This window comes from Lithobates pipiens, unplaced genomic scaffold (genome assembly GCF_037356315.1).
Source record: "Lithobates pipiens isolate NorthernLeopardFrog02 unplaced genomic scaffold, aLitPip1_a1.2 Scaffold_23, whole genome shotgun sequence".
In the NCBI taxonomy this organism is placed as follows: Eukaryota; Metazoa; Chordata; class Amphibia; order Anura; family Ranidae; genus Lithobates; species Lithobates pipiens.
In genome coordinates, this window is record NW_027507785.1 from 300,673,380 (window position 1) to 300,696,288 (window position 22,909).

At 41.9% G+C, this 22,909-nt stretch overlaps 2 protein-coding genes across 12 annotated transcripts in view; one reads left to right on the forward strand and one right to left on the reverse strand.

The window, feature by feature from the left end:
• Nucleotides 1–22,909, forward strand: part of FUBP1 (far upstream element binding protein 1) — a 114,576-nt gene that overhangs the window by 65,390 nt on the left and 26,277 nt on the right. The gene's annotated exons all lie outside the window — the stretch shown is intronic.
• Nucleotides 1–22,909, reverse strand: part of NEXN (nexilin F-actin binding protein) — a 77,381-nt gene that overhangs the window by 32,249 nt on the left and 22,223 nt on the right. For 5 of the 7 annotated variants that reach the window (XM_077450411.1, XM_077450404.1, XM_077450410.1 and 2 more), the window contains exons 2-4: nt 10,570–10,653; nt 3,614–3,805; nt 918–996 (exon numbers count right to left, since the gene is read on the reverse strand). In XM_077450411.1, the coding sequence (XP_077306537.1) occupies nt 918–996; nt 3,614–3,805; nt 10,570–10,596 (298 nt within the window). In that variant the 5' untranslated portion in view covers nt 10,597–10,653. The remainder of the gene's footprint in view (nt 1–917; nt 997–3,613; nt 3,806–10,569; nt 10,654–22,909) is intronic. The other 2 variants (XM_077450409.1, XM_077450412.1) reach the window with 1 other exon arrangement.

Sequence of the window (22,909 nt, forward strand, 5' to 3'; positions counted from 1 at the left end):
TCCTTCTGTGGGGCTGCATGAGTGCTGCTGGTGTCGGGGAGCTGTATTTCATTGATGGTATCATGAATTCACAGATGTACTGCTCTATATTGAAAGAGAAGATGCTACCATCACTGCCCTTGATCATTGTGCATTCAGTGGCCAAGTATGTCTCCTGATCTGAACCCAATCGAACACCTATGGGGAGTTTCTGAAGAGACAGATTGAGCATCACTCTCCATCCAGCATCCATGCTCTTAAAGAATGGAAAAAGATAGATATTGCAATATGTTGCCAACTTGTTCATTCCATGCCTAGAAGACTTGGTGCTGTCCTTACAAATCACGGAGGTCATACAAAATACTAGATGTAGTTTTTTGTTGTGGGGTGTATTCATTTTTGCATCAACTAATTTAAGTAAAACTAAAGATTTTTTAATCTTAAACTTCTTACTTTCATGAGCTAAACACATGTTTTATGAAACTTAGTTTGTCAAATTATGGAAATTGTTTTTTGAGATATTTATTCATATCTTGCTTTTCAAAAAGGGTGTACTCATTTATGCTGAGCACTGTATATATAGAGTGAAGTAAGAACTGTTGTACTTCCTGATCAGAGATTCAGTAAAATGGCTGGGTCACTGGCATTTTCAGAAGAAGAAGGTTGGAAACAAAAGCACATACTTTTGTAATATTTCCTTTAAAAAAAATGCAATAACGGAATATACTCTCCAACCCAAAACATTATTTTCCATACTACCCCATTGATAATTTATTAAAGCACCTTTAATTACATTCTTTTTCATGCACCTATGTATCCAATAAGCATGTCTTTAACATTGGTGTATTCATTGTGTAAGACCACAAGGGGGCATTAGAATGACATCAGGTGAATTTAGATTTTTAATTTTTTTTGTATAATTTAATTATATCACTTACCGGTGAGTTTTGGAACATATCCCTTTTCTACCTGTTTAGGTTTATCTTCTTCATCATCAGAAGCTAGCAGTTCTTTCATCTGGACAAATGGAAAAGACAGCTTGGTTAACTGAAGAAATAAAATGTTAGATTACAGATACAGAGGTTTATTTACTAAAGTCAAATAAACAATTCACTTTGCAACGGAGGTTGCACTTGGCAGGGGTATTTTCTGAGAGCGTAGTGATTTCCATCATCCAATCATCTGCAAGCAAAAATGCTTTTTTTTTTGTTCCTTGCAAGTGATTAGGTATTCTTTGCAAAGCAACATTTTACCACATTCACTAAGTTCTGGGGAGAATATCCTTGCAAAGGGCAACTTCCTTTGCAAATTAAACAGCCTATTTGCCTTTAGTAAATCAACCCCACTGTATCCAAATTGTCATTTTTTTGACACTGAAAAATGTTTTGCAGGGGAGATTATGACAAAAGAGAACAGTATATACAATAACTGTCATTGGTCCTTAATTTCCCTTAATTTCCATTGACGGTACCTAAATTGGAGTTTAGCTTTTGGAAATGTGTTTCCAAGAATGAGTTTACCTCTTAGAATGTCCTTGTATTGTAGAACTGAACAATAGTACCATAAAATTTATGTTCTACATTTAATTCTGTTCATCTCCTTATTTGTAAGCTAATAGTTTAGTGAAGGACAAAATGCAGAAGTACAGTTTAATGGCAGTTACAGAATTCCCTGCACGACTGATATCCAAGTTTAGGTACTTAATATAAACTTGTATAGGCAGACAGGAAAATATATTTTAGGGTGAACTTCCATTGGCAAATTATCTGAGCATGGTTCACCCCTTGGTCTAGTTTGTTTGTGTAGTTTGAGTGCTCCAAACCGTGTCTGGGAACAACATTAGGCATACAATGCCCGGGACTCCTTGGAAGGGATGGTCCTGGGAACAGTTTACATGTGATCTGATAGGATTTGCTTCAGTGTGACCGCAAACTGTGCCAGAGCACAGAACTCTCTATAGATAACTGAACACAGAAGTGAAGATCACTGCCGTCTGGTTGGCAGAGGTGTTGATGTTAGTGTGCCCAGGAACACTTGCTTTAGCCCAGTGAGAGTTCAGAACGCCTGGGAGAGAGGACAACCAAATGTTGGCATCGTTCAATTCAACCGTGTCCAGTGTGAGTGCACCTGTAGACACTTTTGGCACTGCAGCTTTTAGTACACCCCTCACAAGAAAAGTATGAGGGCCTTCTTAAAATGCCTTGCTGTATCTGTCTTCAATTCTTCCCTGCTGCTGTCCAATGGTAGTCTCCAGTTCAAACCCAACCAATAAGCTGTTAAACTTTTGATTGCCATACACAGAAACTACCCCCATCTCCAGATGTTAGTGCACTAGTGTGACATACAGGTAGCTTGTACTGAAAACCAAAGAAATGCTATGAAGAAGGGCCAGCAGCACTGATAGCCTCCAAGCTGCACTTCAAACCCCTGATTTGCAAGTGGAATATGCAAGACACTCATTGCTAATGAGCAACATGGAAGGATGCCGTACATGCCAGCTGTGTAGGAGAGTGGCCATGGGATTTTCACTTCCTATGTAAGTTTTTACATTGATTGATGAGGGAAGCTTTGATAATCATTGGTGCTAGAGATAGCCATAGTCTGAGCCCCTGTACACACGGTCGGAGATTTTGCCAACCAAATCCGTCGGATTTTGCCCGTCGGATTTAGTCCGACGGATTGTGTCCGAAACTGTTGCATACACACGGTCGGGCCAAGTTGGCGAAAAATCCGATCTTTCAGAAGGTGATGACGTAATTTTGTTACGATGGGACTACATTCAGGCTAGTAGCCAATAGCTTTGATGTAGGAATTTGATCTGAGCATGCGTGGCACTTGGTCCGATGAAAATACTCTACACATGATTGGATTAGGTCCGTCCGGCCAAGTTGGTCGGGAAATCTTTCCAACATGTTGGAAAATTGGGTCGGACGGAGATTCGGACGGAATCAGTCCGATGCATACCACACACAGTCGGATTATCTGACGACACGGTCCGATAAGACTCATTCCGACAGATTCTCCGACCGTGTGTACAAGGGCTAGGACAGCCTTTCTCAACTAAGTTTCCTCCAGATGCTGCTAGGGGTTCCTTAAGCCAGTGTTTCTCAACTTCAGTCCTCAAGGCACCCCAATAGGTCATGTTTTTAGGATTTCCCTCAGATGAAACAGCGGTGGTAATTCCTAAGGCAGTGAGCAACCTGTGCCTCTCAGTTGAGTAACCACTAACAATTATCTCTTTAGCTATCTATAAGAAGGTTATTTTTAACAGTTAACACAAATGTAAGGAGCATTCTTCTTGCCCATTACACTAATGTACAGTGAGCAGTAGATACAGCAATTATTAGCAATGTTTCCCTGAGGCCCGAAAAGTTTTTTCAAGGGTTACTACATGTTAGGAGGCTGGGAAAGGCTGGTCTAGGCAGTTTGAAGTAAATGTGGTGCATTAATGTAGGATAATGTAACCCCTTACACACCCCCACCCCCCATCCAAAATAAAATTAACTTAATGAATTTCTGTGATCTGTAAAAAAGCAGTCAAGTTGTGCTCTTGTACTTTGTCCCATGGTCAAGTCAATGATATCTAATTCATCTAAACACACTAGTGTAAGAGTGAATTATCTGGACAGAGAACCTCTTGCTTCCTTTTGTTCCAGATTTTCTCTCTGTTATATTGCTCTTTCCTCCGCTGTCTCTCCTCTGTGGTTTTCCTCTGGCTCCTCTCCTCTCTGGCTTTATGCATGGCTTCAAATTTGTTCATTACATCTCCCTTTTCAAGCTTGGGGACGTAGCATTTTTGGACAGGCTTAGTTGAAGAGAGCAGAATCTTGAAGATGAGAAAAACAGGAAAAGTCAGAAAAGCGTGACAGATTAGGCAGTAGAAGATGGATAGTAGAAGTGAGTCCGTAGCAGGGCTTGTGCTTTCATTCTGCAATTCTGCTTAAAGCTGAACTCCGGCCTTACTTTCAGCCTTGCACAGTAGTGCAGGCTCCTCTCCTGTGCTAAAATTGTTGCCTCTGATTGCACTGCACACTGTGAGCTTCTCACCATGTGCATCAGAAGCTGTAGAAAATGAGACAGAGCCAGTCTCATTTCCTGCTTGAGGATGTCCAGTATCAATTATCTATTTCCTCCCCAGCTGAACTGGAAAACCCCCTTTTTTTCAGTGCATTTTAGTCCTTTGAATCACAGGCAGGGGGGCATTATCTAGGGCATGCTGATGTTTTCAGGAATCTATGTACAGCTCTACTCACAGGCCATGATCTGTCTGTTTTGCACAGAGATCCAGGAATTACATCAATGGGTCTAAAATAAGGTATGTAAAGAAAGCTCTATTAAAGTGGGAGTTCCGCCTTTTTTATTTTTATTTTTTTAAAAGCCAGCAGCTACAAATACTGCAGCTGATGACTTTTAAAATAAGGACACTTACCCGCCCAGCCCACCCCTCGATCGCCTCTCGGGTGCTGCCGCCGCCATCTTGGTTATGGGAATCAGGAAGTGGAGCCTTTCGGCTTCATTTCCCGGTTCCCTACTGTGCATGCACGAGTCGCGCTGCGCAATAAGGATGGTCCCCGCTGTCTCTGGGATCCGTGTGTTTCCCAGCGGGCAGCGGGGGACTTTCGGAAAGGGGCGTAGATTCTGCTGAAAGGGGCGTTCCTTTCTGCAGAATCTACGCCAGAAGTGGGTGCAGATACCTGTACTGTACAGGTACCTGCACCCCCCTCCCCCCTGAAAGGTGCCAATTGTGGCGCCGGAGGGGGGGAGGATTCCAATGAGCGGAAGGTCCACTTTAGGGTGGACCTCCGCTTTAATTAGTAATGTCATTAGCCTATTGATAAGGGGGGGGGGGGGGGGGGTGGAGGAGAAATAAAGAATGTTCTTTGATCGGAGAGGTGGGGTAGTGACATCATGATTTCCATCTCATTCAGAGAACACCGTCTATTTATTTAAACTAAATACAAGACATTCTGTAAATGGCAGCCTTGCCAAATGAGCGACTCCCTGCTCTGTATGTGCAGAGGGTGCCACTTGGCGCAGGACTTGGAAGATCATATAGTATTGCCAACTACTACAGTGATTGCCAGCTTCCCTAACCGTTCTTCTGGTATGTGATCTGCATATTAGTATTTGTCCAAGCTGGACCAATGCCAGTGTGCAGTTAAGATTATACCTGGAGTTCAGCTTTAAGTCCAGGACATATCAGCTGGAAGATAAATTGGGGTGCAGATGAGAAAGAAAAACTCAATGAGAATGAAAAATATGTTGAAAAGATAAATGTCTATACTTGAAGAGTATTATGTTATTCTATACCAACATGCAATATCTCATTGTTTCTTATAGAAGTAATTGTTGCAGTTATCTTAAACCTCTTAAACAGCAGCCACTTCTCAAGGTGAGAAGTACAGCCTGAAGTAGCTAGAAGTAGTTATTCACATTCAGTTGGACTAGCTTTGTAATAAAGATGTTTATCCAAGCTGCTTCTTCAGTTCTCATTAGAAGTAAACAACGCAAGGAACAAATAGCTAAGTGCAAAGAGCAGTGATCTGCAGTAACCAATCAGAATTCACGTGAAGATGGACCAGAACAGATGGATACTGGCTTTGGGTACTACACTTTGTACTTGGTCCGAATGGCCTTTTTAGAGATGGTCATTGCTATGGGAGTGTGTTGTCACAGATTTCCCAGGCTGCAAAATATGTAGGGAGCCAGGCGCTTCTATGCTTGGTAGAGAGACAAAGTGAGGAGGAGCTCCTCCTTACTCTTACTTTGAGAAAGATTATACAAATATGTAAGTAGTTTGAACTAAGGCTCCCCCTTGGAGGAGTGTGACTAACCCTGGCTGGGAGCAGGAGGCAAAAGAAGCTTTTCCTTTGAAGCAAAATGATAACAGATAGGGCCTGGGATTGAGACTGGTGGGGTTGGTTTATGGCATTTTCCAGTGTTGACAGTGTATAGCTTGTGGGCCCTATCTGAGAATTTGACCAGGGAAGACAACTCTGACAGCTGGAGTGGAAAATTAGAGTGCAACTCCTGAGCCAGCGTGGGATTGGACAGCATTGGTTGACCTGGGAAAGCATTTGCTGGCCTCTGAGTACTACAGAATGGGGTTGATTCACTCAAACTGGAGAGTGAAAAAGCTGGTGCAGCTGTGCATGGTAGCCAATCAGCTTTTAACTTCACCTTGTTCACTAATGCCTTGGCAAAAAAAATGGAATCTCATTGCTTTCTATTCAGAGCTGCACCTGATTTTTTACTCTCCAGTTTAAAATGATTGTAAAGTCTTGTTTTTTTTTTTTTTCTATTAAAGTAGCAAATATATTATACTTACCTGCTCTGTGCAGGGGTTTTGCACAGAGCAGCCCAGATCCTCCTCTTTTCTGGTCCCTGTCTGGAGCTCCTGGCCCCCTCCCTCCTGTTGAGTACCCCCACAGCAAGCAGCTCGCTATGGGGGGAACCTGAGCTGCAGCTCCGTCTATCCATTCAGACACAAAGCTGCGGTTCAGCCCTGCCCCCTCTCTCTCCTGATTGGCTAACTGAGTTTGATCGACAGCAGCGGGAGCCAATGGCGCCTCTGCTGTGTCTCGGCCAATCAGGAGGAATAGTTCCGAATGGCCGATTCCCTCGTGGACATCGCTTGATAGAGGTTGGGTGCAGATGCTGCACACAGAAGGCTTTTTATCTTAAAGCATAGAATGCATTAAGATCGAAAAACTTCTGCCTTTACAATCACTTTAAGTAAATCAACCCCATTGTTTCTGGCTCCATAGTACTGGAACAAAACAGACGGTAGTCACAAGTGGTTGGGTTCAGTAGAGGTATTGGGCCCCCTTACATGTATTTTGTAATTGTTTACAGATTGTATTTCAGGTGTGGTAATACCAGACTTATTTTCTACATTTTTGTTTGCCTCTCTTTATGGCAATCATAAAATACCCTCAGGCTAATAACTACTATTTGAAGATGTACACATATATAGCAGAAAAGGCCACAGCATTGCCATGTATAAACTAGCAATTCATTAAAGTGTTACAAAGCCCAGGGCCCTGTATTCACTATATCTGGCCTCTCACAGAACATGTAAATGCAATTATTTTAGTAAACCTAAACTGTTAAATGCCTTTTCTCAGGAGCAGTACATAGCAGTCTTGTGACTTCTATCAGTGTCTGGTTAAAGCTTGTAGGAGGAGTTTTCATTCTCCCCTGATTGGCCCAGTGCTGATCACATGCACTCTCAAGACAAAAAAAAACCTCTAGTAATACACACCACACTGAGCATGTGCAGATTGACTCCACAGGTTTGTTCTATCAGCAGAGAGATTGGGGAAAGTGGAAGAAGGGGAGGATCAGAGCAGGCGAATCAAACAGCCTTTTTACACAGTGCAGAGGATTAACCCCTTAGGTTCCTCAGTATAACAAACACGCTTTACTGCATATACAAACTGATTTTACTGTTGAGGGTTTAGTAACACTTTAACTCAATATGTACACTCTTGTGCCTTACCTGTTATGCAGCTGCACACAATTCTGTGGCATGATACAGAGCATTGTGGTAGTATTAGAAAAAAAAAGATATACATGGGGGGGAATTTAATTAAAATTATGCACACAGAATGTGGTGCTACTGTGCATAATAACCAATCGGCTTTGACAAAAAGAGCTCTGAAAAAAGAAAAACCTAGAAGCTGTTTGATTACTATGCACAGCTGAGCAAGATTTTCTGTATCAGTTTTAGTAAATTTTTTCCCTAATGGTGTCTGAGAATTGGCATACTGTATATCAAAACCCACATGCACCCTTTCCAATTACATTCCTGTGTGCATATGTAGACTATAAGTCTAGTATTACCACACCTGAAATACAATCTGTAAACAATTACAAAATACTTGTAAGGGGGCCCAATACCCCTACTGAACACTACCACTTGTGACTTCCTTCTTTTCGTCCCAGTACTATGGAGCTAAAAACAATGGGGTTGATTTACTAAAACTTTCTGGAGAAGAACCTTTTGGCGACTTCTTTGACTACATGCAGTATATATATATATATATATAATATATATTTGCAGCTATGTTCTTGGTATCTGATCCAAGTGGCTCAGTGGCTGCCCAGTCACTTTTGCGGTACCAAGAAAGCCCCCCACAGTGAGTCCCCGCTCTTCTATTACCCATAAGGTAAGGGGGCATAAGACCACAGTAAATGGCCAGAATCACTTCACACAGAGGAGACGGAGGAACATGCAATAGTTCTAGGGCAGTGATGGCAAACCTTGGCACCCCAAGGTTTGGAACTACATTTCCCATGATGCTCATGCACTCTGCAGTGTAAGTGAGCATTATGGGAAATGTAGTTCCAAAACATCTGGGGTGCCAAGGTTTGACATCACTGTTCTAGGGCCATCATTCATGTTTAACTCTACACTGACATCCTGTAAAGACTTTTAAAGCGTAGCCTAAGAAATTTTTTATGTACCGTAGTTTGTTACAATTTCTCAGGTGTATACAATTTTGGCATGTTATTTATCCATTTAGTTGACACAACATCATCTTTTCTATTTTACAAAAAAAAAGAGGGCACTATATTGTGGTAGTGTATTATATTGTGTAAAATAAAATTAATTTTAATGTATTATTCCTGAACATTTGCATATGATAAAGGGCTGCACAGATATCATGTGACATACAAAATGGCAGAAACCACCATATTATTCACCAAGGTCTGTGCTTTAAGAAACTATAATATTTGGGGGTTTTAAGTAGTTTTCTACCAAAAAAATGCTGATTTAACCACATGAAAACTGTACCAATTCTGACATTTCTCACAGTGGGTAAAATAAGTATTGAACACATCACCATTTTTCTAGGTAAATATATTTCTAAAGGTACTATTGACATGAAATTTTCACCACACGTCGATAACAACACATGCAATCCATACACACAAAGAAACCAAATCAAATACGTTCAGAAATTAAGTCAAGTGTAATAAAAATGGAATGACACAGGGAAAAGGTATTGACCAAAATGTAAAAAAAAAGTATTGACCGAAATTAACTGAAATGTATTTAATATTGGTACAAAATCCTTCATTGGTAATGACAGCTTCAAGACACCTCCTGTATGGAGAAACTAGTCGCATGCATTGCTCAGGTGTGATTTTGTCCTCTTCTATTAACTCTGATATTTAGTTTTTCCATAGATTTTCTATTGGATTCAAGTCGGGTGATTGGCTGGGCCATTCTAGCAGCTTTATTTTCTTTCTTTGAAACTAATTGAGAGTTTCCTTGGCTTTGTGTTTGGGATCATTGTCTTGCTGAAATGTCCAGTCTCGTTACATCTTCATTATCATGGTAGATGGCAGCAGATTTTTATCAAGAATGTCTTGATACATTTTTCTATTCATCCTTCCTTTAACAATATGAAGTTTGCCAGTACCGTATGCTGAAAAACAGCCCCACCCACATCATGATGTTCCCACCTCTAAACCTCACTGTTGGTATTGTGTTTTTGCAGTGATGTGCAGCAGTGCCATTTGAACCTCCAAACCTCACTGTTGGTATGGGGGGGGGGTGTTTTTGGGGTGATGTGCAGCGCAATTTGACCTCCAAACATGGTGTGTATTATGGCATCCAAAGACTTCAATTTTGGTCCCATCTGATCAGACTATATTCTCCCAGTATTTCACAGGCTTGTCTAAATGTTGTGCAGCAAACTTTAAACAAGCTTCAGCAATGGAGTCTTGTACAGTGAGCGCGCATACAGGCCATGGCGGTTTAATGCATTACTTATTGTTTTCTTTAAAACACTTGTACTTGCTAATTCCAGGCCTTTCTGAAGCTCTCCACAATTGGTTCTTTGCTCTTGGACAACTCTTCTGATAATTATTTTCACTACTCTTTGTCAGAAATCTTGCAAGGAGCACCTGGTCATGGCCGGTTTATGGTGAAATTATGTTCTTTCCACTTCCAGATTATGGCCCCAACAGTTCCAACTGCAACATTCAGAAGTTTACAAATCCTACTGTATGCCATCAGTATTTTTTGCAACAATAAGGTTTTCAAAGGTCTTGAGAGAGTTATTTGCTTTTACCCATCATGAGATGTTTCTTGTGTGACACCTTGGTAATGAGACACCTTTTTATAGGCCATCGGTTGACACTGAACCAGCTGATATTAATTTGCACTGACATGGGGCAGGATTGCTTTCTAATTACTGATAGATTTCAGCTGGTGTCTTGGCTTTCCATGCCTATTTGCACCTCCCTTTCTGGATTGCATAGGTTGTTAAAGACATGGTGAAAGTTTCATGCCAATAGCAACTTTAGAAATATATTTACCTAGAAAAATGGTGACGTGTTCAATACTTATTTTTCCTGCTGTATGTACTGTACGTATAAATATTTTATGTACACATTGGTTTGTACTATGGATTCCCTAGATGTTCATTTCAGTTTTGGTTAGTAAAATTTCAGTGATTCGTTACACATATCAGTTTCTGAAAGAAAATGAATACAGTAATTTTTAAAAAGTGAAAATGCTACTCTAAATTATTATTATACATCCATTTTCATGTTTGGCAAATTTATTGTACCTACCTCAGCCTTTTGAGCCACGTCATTCATGATTATTATCCCTTCCCTTCTGTTCCCCCGGAAATTAGATTTTTTTTCTCACTCAGCCTGAAATCATACAAAATACATCATGTTAAGCTTTTTCATTTCCTGTTTACAGAAGACTAGTGTGGCTGGGTCCATTCTGCACACACAGAATAAAACTTTCTGTAAGATCCAAATAACTAAAGAACCAGACACCGAAAACGAAGCTGTACTGGGAATGTCTCTGAACATCATTAAAGCATACCTAAAGGCAAAACTTCTCCCACATACCACTAGTGTAATGAGGCCCTTCTTCCAATGACCACCAGTTTGATTGGGCCCTTCTCCCACAGATCACAAATGTAATGGGGCCATTCTCCCAATGATTACCAATGTAAGGTGGCCTGTTTCCCTCTGACCACCAGTCCCTTCACTAATTGCAAGGAACAATGCAATGTTCACTATCTACCTTTTTTCTGACCTTAATTATTTTTATTTTATTTTGTTACTATTACAGAAAATAATTTTCATATAGATTTGGTGTCAAATATGCAAAGTATGCTACATTACGTATTCTTTTATTTATTCTTATAGTTCAGCTGTTGACGATATTGTACCATGAGTGGATATAATAGTTACACATCAGTCCTTGCCCTCAAGGAGCTTTTAATCTAAGGCAGCCTTGACCAAACTTTTTATCCTAAAGGCAGCCTTCAAATAATTCCCCTACTAAAACCATTTTTTTTGGAGGTCAGTGGGAAAATAACCCTTACATTGGTAATCGGTGAGAAGAATGCCCCCCTTACAGTGGTGATCACAATGGCACTAAAAAAAAAAAAAAAACAACCAAAAGAGGGCGCACCGGCCTAGTGCATTATCCCACAATGTTTATTAAAACAAGATAAAATACACTCACAAATGCCTAAATTATAATCGCTTATCTAGCTATTTGTCCCGTCCCCCTCATCAGGCTACACACTTATGTACAGGAGATTGACTTGTTTTTATTTTGGCTTATGATCACAATGCGACCCTTAGGCTCGCCATACACCCTACAAGCTGTACCACTTCCTTTAAAGGGAAAAAAAAAATATTTGCCTCTGGGTGATCTACAGTATGTACATTACAAGGATTTAAACAAAGTTTGTTGTAGATTTCTACCTTTTGTTATTCTGAACATGTCTGTGTCCATGTGAAAAGTAAATCTAAAGGGAGTTGTTTCATAATTATCAACCGGCTGCTGCACCTGCAGGGCTGTAATGAGGAAATTTGCAGGATCTGCGTCCTTTTAGACGTGATTTCCTATTGGGAGTATCTCACCAAAAATGAGATGCCGGAGGATGATGGAAATCTGACTTGTATCTTAGTGCAGACTTCTGGGAAAATCGGTGAGCCAATCACACAAGAAGGAAATGAATTTTCTGGGGACGTTCTGCACACAGGTGTACAGAACACCTCCAGGTAGCCATATTGCATTTTACAGAAAATTACAGAGCTGCAAATTGAAAAGGAAAGGTCATTTTTAACCACTTGGCTACTGGGCACTTTTACCCCCTTCTGCCCTTCAGCCAATTTTCAGCTTTCAGCGCTGTCTACATTTTTATCATTTTTTTTCACACATCAAGCTTACTTTTGGTGGTATTTAACCACCAATGGGTTTTTATTTTTTGATAAATAAACGAATAAAGACTGAAAAGAAAACAATAAAGGTTTTCATAGTTATAAAATTTTGCAAACAGGTAATTTTTTTTCTCCTTCACTGATGTGCACTGATAAGGGGGCACTGATTAGCAGCACTGGTGGGACTGCACTGGTTATCAGTGTATATGTTCTTTTTTTCAAAAGCTGGTTATCGGCTCTCTTCTCCTCTCCTCATGCTGTCAGCGTGAGGAAAGGAGTGCTGATAACCGGCTTCTGTTTACATCCATGATCAGCTGTGATTGGACACAGCTGATCACGTGGTAAAGAGCCGCTGGTTGCTTCTTTACCTCAATCTGTGATCAGTGTCCAGAGGACACTGATCACAGAGCACACCCACAGTAGGTGAGTGGAATCACGGGAAGCTGTCATATGATGGCCTCCCAGAACTAGCCGACCGCGCTGTAGCCGTCATTCGGCTATAGCGCAAGCGGTTAATGACATTCAATTACAGTATGACTCATGTCGCAATTGTATATGCTATATTATTTTTTTTATTTGCTATTTTGAACGTGATGACATAAGACAGGACTAGAAAAGGATTAAAAAAGGAAGTTCAATAGCCAGTAGCCAATAGCTTCCCTTGTGTCGTATTTGGCCAATGGACTGATTCCGTCGGACCTAGTCTGACGGAAAGTCTGGTCGTGTGTACGCGGCATTATCCTAACCAATCTATAAATTTAGAACTCTCACCCTGAATGCTTGTTCTACCCAGGAATCTATTACTGAGACCATTAGACCCTGGACCATTATCGACTTTCCTTGATGAGTTCTCTGCCTGGCTACCCTACTTTCTCTCTTAAGAAATTCCCACAATCCTTTTTGGTGATTTCAACATCCCTGCTAATACAAACACTCCTGCTACTTCTAAACTTCTTAGTCTAACCTCTTCATTTGATCTGAAGCAATGGGTACAGGCTTCTACTCATTCTGATGGCAACACCCTTGACCTTGTATTCTCCCACCTTTGCACTCCATGCAACTTCTAAAATAATCTTTTTCCTCTCTCTGACCATCACCTTATTAGTTTCTCTCTCTCCCTGTCTTCCAACACCTTTCCCTCCAATCGCCTAACCATCACCCTTTCGCAACTTCAACTCTTCTCTCCTCTATTTTGCTGCTGACCACCTCTATGACAAAATCTCTCCCCTGTCCTGCCCCAACCAAGCCACTTCCATCTACAATAAATCCCTGTCCTCCACCCTGGACAAGCTCGCTCCCCTCACTACACGCAGGATCAGGCCTCGACCCCTACAACCCTAGCAAACAGATGACACTAGAATTCTCAAAAAACGTAATCGCGTACTTGAGCATCTGTGGCACAAGACTAAGTCTCTCAAAGACTTCAACCAATACAAATCTGCCCTCCAAAAATATTTCTCTTTCCTCCACACTGCCAAGCAGACCTTTTTTACAACTCTTATTAACACCTCGTCCAGTCCCTGTAAACTTTTCTCTACCTTCAACTCTCTACTTCGTCCTCCACTACCTCCACCCACTGACTCACTCACTGCCCAGGAGATTCCTAATCACTTCAAAAACAAGATTGATACAATCCGTGATGAAATCTCCACTCTACAGGTATCTCCCCCCAGTTAAGACCCCATTACAACAGGTACGCTTAACACTCCCCTTATTCAAAACTGCCACTACAGACAAAGTTGCTAAACTCCTTTCTAACACCCACCTAACCACCTGCCCCCTGGATCCTATTCCCCCTCAAACACTACGGTCACCATCTGACTCTATCCTACACTCTCTAACTCACATCTCAATCTCTCCCTCACCTCTAGCATTTTCCTCAATGTTCTAAAACTTGCACTAGTCACCCCATACTTAAAAAGCCGTCCTTGGACCCTACCAATCTTAACAACCTACGCCCTATCTCCTTGCTCCCCTTTTCCTCTAAACTCCTTGAACGCCTGGTTTACAACCAACTGAGTGACTACCTCATTAAAAATAACCTTCTTGATCCCCTTCAATCTGGATTTCGCACTCAACAGAAACTGCTTTTTTAAAACTCACAAATGACCTACTAACTGCAAAAACCAACGGACACTATTCTGTACCCCTACTTCTGGACCTTTCAGCTGCCTTTGACACAATTGACCACCCCCCTCCTCCTCAAAAAACTTTACTCCCTTGGTCTCCGTGACTGTGCTCTTCAGTGGCTCTCATCCTACCTATCCCAACGCACCTTCAGTGGCACAATTCTGCTTCCTCCACTCCTCTTCCCTTCTCTGTAGGAGTCCCCCAAGGTTCTGTTCTTGGACCTCTCTTATTTTCAATCTACACCTCTTCCCTGGGTCAGCTGATAGCCCCTCACGGCTTTCAATATCATTTCCACGCTGGCGACACACAAATCTATCTCTCCACCCCCTCAACTCACATCATCAGTCTCCTCACGCATCACTAACTTACTAACAGACATATCTGTATGGATGTCACAACACTTCCTCAAACTCAACTTGTCCAAAACCGAACTTATAATTTTTCCTCCCCCACGTACCTCTTCCCCTGACATCTCTGTCAAGAGCAATGGCACAACCATCAACCCATCCTCACATGTCAGGGTTCTAGGTGTTATCCTGGACTCTGAACTCTCCTTTCAGCCCCACATCCAATCACTTTCCAAAGCTTGCCACCTCAACCTCCGAAACATCTCTAAATTACGTCCCTTTCTAACCAATGAAACCAAAAAGCTCCTAATTCACTCCCTGATTATCTCTTGCCTTGACTACTGCAACTCCCTCCTCATTGGTTTACCTTTAAATAGACTATCCCCCCTTCAGTCCATCGTGAATGCTGCTGCCAGACTCATCCACCTTACAAACCGCACAGTGTCTGCTACCCCTCTCTGCCAATCCCTCCATTGGCTGCCACTTGTCCAACAAATTAAATTCAAAATACTAACACTTACTTACAAAGCCATCCACAATTTTGCCCCCAGCTACATCACTAGCCTAGTCTCAAAATACCAACCTAATCGCCCACTTCATTCCTCCCAAGACCTCCTGCTCTATAGCTCCCTCATCACCTCCTCCAATATCCACCTCCAGGACTTCACCCGAGCCTCACCCATCCTCTGGAACTCACTACCCCAATCTGTCAGAATGTCTCCAAATTTATCCACTTTTAGGCAATCCCTGAAAACTTTCCTCCTCAGAGAAGCCTATCCTGCCTCCATCTAACAACTGCACTATTTTCTCCATGAGCTCATCCCCCACAGCTATTACCCTTTTGTATAACTTCACCCTCCCTCCTAGATTGTAAGCTCTAACGAGCAGGGCCCTCTGATCCCCCCTGTCTTAAATTGTATTGTATTGTAATGTCTGTCCTAATGTTGTAAAGCGCTGCGTAAACTGTCGGCGCTATATAAATCCTGTACTATAATAATACTGAGTAGTAGAGGGAGTGAGAATGACAGGCCCATAGCCTATAACATCAACGAGTCAGCTATACCAACTTTCATATTTTTGGCAAGTTTCTTTTGAATTGTGTCTAGGCAAGGAAAACTGCTTATACGAAAATGTATCGTAAGGTCCTAAAGTAAGCAGGATTTTTTTTTACAGGCAGTTTAGACTGTAATGGATCCCATGGTCTTCTTTAGAAGGTCAACTTTTTCTTTTTGAACCAGCCTTTAAGATTCAGACAGACAACTAATTTCATTATCATTTAAAAAGATAATGCTCTGCACACATATTCATGTATCTGTGTTCTGTGCTTTATTCATATATCTCAGCATTATGAGAGGTGGACAGCTGCCAGGAGAGTATGTGAGTTGTTAGTTGGGTCATGTTCCCAATCTGAAATGTTATCAGAGCTAAAGACTAAATTCCTCTGTTATCTCCTGCAGCATGAATTAATACCCACTCTGTTGCCATCACTCCCACCAGATTCCTGGCCCCCTGAACCCTGTCACTGTCCTGCATACTTATCATTTGGGCTTCTGCAAGTTTTATGTTTAATGTACTGAATGCATGTTGTGTTGAAGAAGACACCAATGGTCATCAATCCTCAGAAGTCCCAATGCTCTGGTCTGACTTCACTTTGCCCAGTGCTGTACCCAGGCATGCTGTTAGAAATCACGGGGGCCCTGTACAGCCTACTTGACAGGAAGCCCCCCCCCCCCCCAATAAAAATGAAATGTTATTTTTGATAAAATGCCATGGCCATGATGCTATGCTCCGCAGAAATGATACCCTCATCAATCAATTGAATAGCACTGCAAACACCCCGCATCGGTGTGCAAAGTACACAGTTGTAGTGTGCTAGTGTGGCATTAAAGGAGGCAGTGAGGAGGCAATATGCCTCCTCGCTGCCTGTCTGTGAAGAGCTATACAAATGCTGACTGCTTTTTTTAACTTTTTTTTTTTAATGTTTTAAATGCCCTGTTGAAGGGGCCTTTGTTAAAATATCAGGGGTCTAAACAGACCTTTTGAGTTACATTTGAAACAGAAAGGGACTGAGGGCTGAGATTCATAAGTCCCTTTCTCTGCCTATTTATTTACTGCCCTGGACAGTAAATGAATAGGAAAAGCTTGGAGGCTTCCTGTTCATTTACAATGTTTACTATGCTTTAGTGATGACTGGACAAAGGAACGATCTGGACCAATCGCTCTTGGTGTTCATCCAGAAAAGGAAGGGGCTGGTAAATTACATATTTTCTGGCCCCCACTCTCCATCCTGAAACATACCCCTGATTGATTGCAGCAGCTGCCGGGGGGGGGGGGGGGGGGGTAAGCTGACAGCGCTGCGGGAGGAAAGGGGCACACAGGGGAGGGCCAACAGCGGGTTGAAGGGGGTGCAGATTCTAAAACCAATTACACCTGCAGAAGCTGGCAGTGCTGCAGGGGAATCCATACCTGTCAGCAATAAGGCAGTATAGCTGGCCCTCCTTCTGCCTGAGCACCCCCTTTTCCCAGGCATGCATACACCATTTGCAGCAACCCATCTCAACTCCTAAAGGATTCTAGTTGACAGAGACCCTGGAGTACAACACTGCAAAGCTTCTGTAGAACCTAGCCTTGTAACACCTTTGGGTATCAGGCACACCTTTATTGCACACACTTTGGGCTTCCTCATGTGGCTATGTCATGAGAACTCATATACAACATCATTGTCAGGTCACCTGAGTCCAGGTGACAGATGCACACTGTTGGAGTCAGGAGTGCACCACTAAGATAATGGACCCTATGGCTGACTGCTGCGGATGGAACTCTGGGTGGTTCAGGAAGGCAGGTCCACTGCAGACCAACACTGATCCCACTGGGAGCTAGAGCATAATATTCCCCAGGGCACAGAGTCTAAGAGCCAGCAGGTGTTCACCAGAGCCTCCAGTGGTGAGGATGGACTGTGCTGCAACTGACTCCAAGGCGCGGCCCCCAGGGTCTCCCAGCTCCCGGTAGGCTACAGGAGGACAGAGAGGAAGCAGCAGCCCAGGACAAGGGATAGTAAAGAGATAAGCAAAAGGTTGGGGAGACTAGCAGACAAGGATAGACAAGGAACACGGCAAAAGGTCAGGGTCACAAGCAGGATAGTCGAGAACAAGCCAAGATCGGTAACTGGAATCAGACATAAGAGCAATGAGCACACGGAAGCCAAATCACAATAGTTGATCAGCAGGACTGGCTTGCAGTGCGCAGGTTAATATGGAGTTCCCCGATAGGGGCTGAGGTGAGGCCATGCTTTGAGTAGAGATTATTTAAGCAGCCAGGTGAGAGTGGCTGGCCTCTTAATCTGAACACATGGAGAGGTAAGCTGACAGACAAAAACTACTGCATAGCCATGACAATCATTTTGGGATACCTGTTTGAGAAGAGTATATTGTAATTGGCATGTGATTTATAATACTGTAACCTTCCTTTTTACTGTTTGTTCCTATACTCTCACGGATGTGTTTTCACTTACTGTTATTTGCCTACAATACACTGGTTTATTGTCTTGAAAAACACCTAATGAAAAAAATTATGGAAAAAAAAAATCTAGATTTAAGGAGACCTACAAAAGTCCTTCGCCCCCAGGATTTGCCTGGAGAGTATGTTATTGTGAGGGATCCTGGTTTTAGCCTTCTGTGCTCCTGCCTCCCAGGCTACCTCTGTCCCCCAGGCCTGCTGCCTAGGGAAGACACAGTTTTAGGGCCAAGCCAAAGGATAGGAACCTAGTCTATGCTAGGGCCTGGAAATACCGGAAGGTAGTTTTTTTAATCAATTCCTTTTTTTTATTTGAGTTAAGAAATAGACAACCACAAAATATACAAATGTTTCCCAAAACATACATCAAGAACTCCCTTTATGTGTACCCTCCTTCCCTTTTAAACAATTATACCCCCAACAGGAGACAATAAATACAGAACTTGTCAAGACAGAGTGGAAAAAAGAACACCCCTATCATTACAATAAAAAAGTAAGCGGTCTCTTCTTTCATTATTCCCTCCCTCTCCCCTCCCCCCCCCCCCCCCTTCCCCTTATTCCCACTTTCTACCATCCTTTCACCATTCATCCCTTCCACTCCTGCACATACTTCTATCCCCTCTCACACCAATTTTTCCATATCCTTTCATATTTCCTATAATTACCTCTTTTTCTATATATATATTCCTCTTTCTTTATCGTATCTTTTACTATTTCCATCCATTCTTTTACTGTAGGTGCTTCTTTCCTGGGTGTCTTCCAACACTCCTTCCCCTTCTATCAAACCCAGTATACAGATTTTGGCCTCTGCTTCTAATGATGTCCCAGACACCTGATTTATTTTTCCTATTACTTCTTTCCAATATCTGTATAGCCTTGGACATCGCCATAACATGTGTATCAGATCCCCTCTTCTGTCTCCACATCTTTGGCATTCTGCATCCTGTCTTCTCCCAAACCTAAACAGCTTAAGTGGAGTGTAATATGACCTATGTACCGGAAGGTGGTTACTAATGGGGAGCACCTTCAGAAGAGTTATGTTCAGTCTAATTCTGGTGTCCGGTTAAAGGTCCACAACTAGGGACTGAGGGTCTAGGCTTAAAGGTTCACTAGCCTGTGAGAAGGGCTGAGGGTACCTGTGCTAAAAGGTATTACTGAACAGAGGGAATTTTTGTTGCTGCTTTTGGTTATCCTGTAGCCCCCTAACCCTCTCTCCCTTGAGCACTGAGCCAGGAAAGTTGACGGAGTGGATGTCTGTGTTATGGTCACTGCTGGTAGGTCAGTAAGTTTTTTGGAGCAGCTGTAGGCCAGATCACCAGTAGAAAGGCTAGGAGGATCCATAAAATCCAGCAGTTCTTTTCAGGGATGGGTGCTACAGTAATACAACATTACCAATGGACATCATTACAATATGATTCCAATACAGACCTAATTATTAAACTTAGTAAATTTGACCTGACCATTAGACATGATGATTATAAAGAAAAGGAAAAGACAGTGAATATTTATTAAAATATAAGGTTAAAATGACAATATGCACTCACATGTGATGAGATAAAAGTAGGCACATCATCCTTCAATGTATGGATCACCACTGGACTGTCCCAAGAGCATATGCAGGGTTCGCCAGAGAAGCGACCAGGTGTTGCAGAGTAATGGCAGAAAGCAGCTGTAGAGCATATGCAGAGCTCATCGGGGTAGTGACCAGGTAATGCAAAGTGATGCCAGGAAGCAGCTGCGGATGTATGGATGCCATTAGGGACAGCATGGAACGCATAGTGAAACCGGAAGTCCCGTAGCGGTATCAGAATAGCATAATGATGTCAGATGTATGGGCCTATGGGGTCGTATAACAGCTCTCTCTAATGTCTGATGCTGTCAGAGATATATAGGAGAGGGGGAATAGCTGACCAAATCCAAATATAAAAAAAAAAAAACACAACATGACATATCATACCAGAGACAAGGAGCTGCAAATATGTAAAAAGGAGGCATGCTCAAACCAGATTATAAGTTAAAAGGCATTACAGCATGCAAGGGGAACGAGTCAGCAAAAACTAAATGACAACAGAAAACAGGCCTGAATTAATAGAATAACTGAAATTACAAAAATACAGATAAAAGATGAGAAACTGGCATCTCTGGAACAAGAATGGAGGAAAAATGTCCCAGTGGTACACAGACAGCAAAGATAAACTTTCAGGGGTTTGACCTTTCCCCATTTAATGTAGTGCTGGGAGTGATGTCAATATCCTTTAGGCAATATCCCAGGGAAATCTGAACACCCCAAATCTCAAAAGGTGTTCTTATAGCCCCTCAACTTGACCTAATAACTAGATTTAATTATAACACTGCTATACCATATATACAGTGCATTCATAAAGTATTCAGACCCCCTTCACTTTTTGTACATTTGTTCAGAAAGAAAGTGTTTATTGTCCCAAACAGGAAGATATACATTCCAAAATGTTACAAGTCATCAAAGACTGATTTCACAAACCGGTATAATGGCAATATTGACGCTACAGTTGTTTACATGTATTTTTCTCATTAATCTACCCCTTAATGACAAAGTGAAAACATGTCTGTGAATTTATTAAATAGAAAAAAAACATGTACTTACTGTAATTATTCAGACCCTTTAGTCAGTACTTTGTTGGAGCACCTTTAGCAGCTAATACAGCCTCAAGTCTTTTTGGGTATAACGGGACAAGCTTTGCACACCTGGGGGATTTTCTGCCATTCTTCTTTGCAAATTTTCTCAATCTCAGGTTGATTGGGGACCGTTGGACAACCATTTTAAGGTCTCTCCAGAGATGTTCAATAGGGTTCAAGTCAGGACTCAGAGTTGTCCCTAAGCCATGTTGTCTTGGCTGTGTGCTTAGGATCTATAATTAAGAGGACTGCAGATCCTCAAGAGAATCATCAAAGAAGGAAGGATGCGGGGTATATGAAAAACAGAAAATGGTTTATTGAAAAATAAACACTGTGTTTGGCTCCTGTCTCCAAGGTCTGGTTTTTCACACTGACATCCCCAGCATTACTGCTATTGTGGTCCTCGGGACTGATTGGCATTCCTTCACAGATCAATCTTACTTCCCATATTGCATACTTAGATTCAGGTGTATGTGTGGGGATGGAGGCATGTTTGTTGCAGCTGCTTGTCTGTGCTAACAACGTCATATTTTAACTATTGGAATGGTGAAAGTGTTTGATGTTTTTATAATAAATGTTTTTTTTTTCAATACAGCATTTTCTATTTGTAATATAACCCACATCATTCCTATTTGATTCTTGAGGATCTGCAGTCCTCCTAATTATTGTTTCTTTAGTCTAGAGGAGTTTTATCTCTTATTGAGAAGTGACGATTGATTTAAGGGTTAATTGGAATTCATTTATTCCCCCTATACTTAACTACTGACGTGTAGCTTATTAGCTCCCCTATTTCTCTTTGCTATATATGTGTGCTTGTTATCGTTATGTTGGAAGGTGAACCTTCGACCCAGTCTGAGGTCCCGAGCTCTGTTGGAATAGGTTTTCATTGAGGAAATCTCCATTCAGCTTTCCCTCAACCCTGACCTGTCACCCAGTCCCCGCTGCTGAAAAACATCCCCACAGCATGATGCTAACGCCACCACGCTTCACTATTGGCATGGTATTGGGCAGGTGATGAATAGTACCTGGTTTTCTCCAGACATAATGTTCAGAACTGAGGCCAATCAGTTCAATCTTGCTTTCATCAGACCAGAGAATCTTGTTCCTCACATTCAGAGTCCTTCTGGAACTTTTTTCCAAACTCCAAGTTTCATGTATTTTGCACTGAGAGACATCCATCTAGGCCAGTGATGGCGAACATTGGCACTCCAGATGTTTTGGAACTACATTTTCCATGATGTTCGTCTACACTAGAGTGCATGAGCATCATGGGAAATGTAGTTTCAAAACATCTGGGGTGCCAAGGTTCGCCATCACTGATCTAGGCAGTCTGCCATAAAGCCCAGATTGGTGGAAGGCTGTAGTCATGGCTGCCCTTCTGGAACTTTGTCCCATCTCCACAAAGGATTTGTGGAGCTCAGTCAAGGTGACCATCAGGTTCTTGGTCACTTCTCTTACTAAGGCCCTTCTTCCCTGATTGATTCGTTTGGTTGGGTGACCAGCTTTTGGTCATCTGGTTTGCCAGATGTCTTCCATTTCAGAATAATGGAGACCACTGTGCTCGTGGAAAACTTTAGTGCAGCAGAATTTTTTTGTAGCCATCCCCAGATCTGTGCCTTGCAATAATCTTGTCTCTGCAGGCACCTCCTTTGACTTTATGGCCTTTGCTTTGATTCAGTATGCATTGTCAGCTGTGAGGCCTTTCATGGAGGTGTGTGCCATTCAAATCATGTCCAATCAATTTCATTTACCACAGGTGGACTCCAATCAAGGTGTAGAAACATCTCAGGCAACGATCAAGAGAAATGGAAGGCACCTAAAGTTCAAGTGTTGTTGCAAAGGGTCTGAATAATTATACCAATGTGATATTTCAGTTTTTCCTTTTTCATACATTTTCAAATATTTCTAAAATCCTGTTTTCACGTTGTCATTATGGGGTAGTGGGGTTGATTTACTAGAATTGAAGAGTGCAAAATCTGGTGCAGCTGTGCATGGTGGCCAATCAGCTTCTAACTTCAGCTTGTTCAATTAAGCTTTGACAAAAAAAAACCTGTAAGCTGATTTTTTTTTATGCA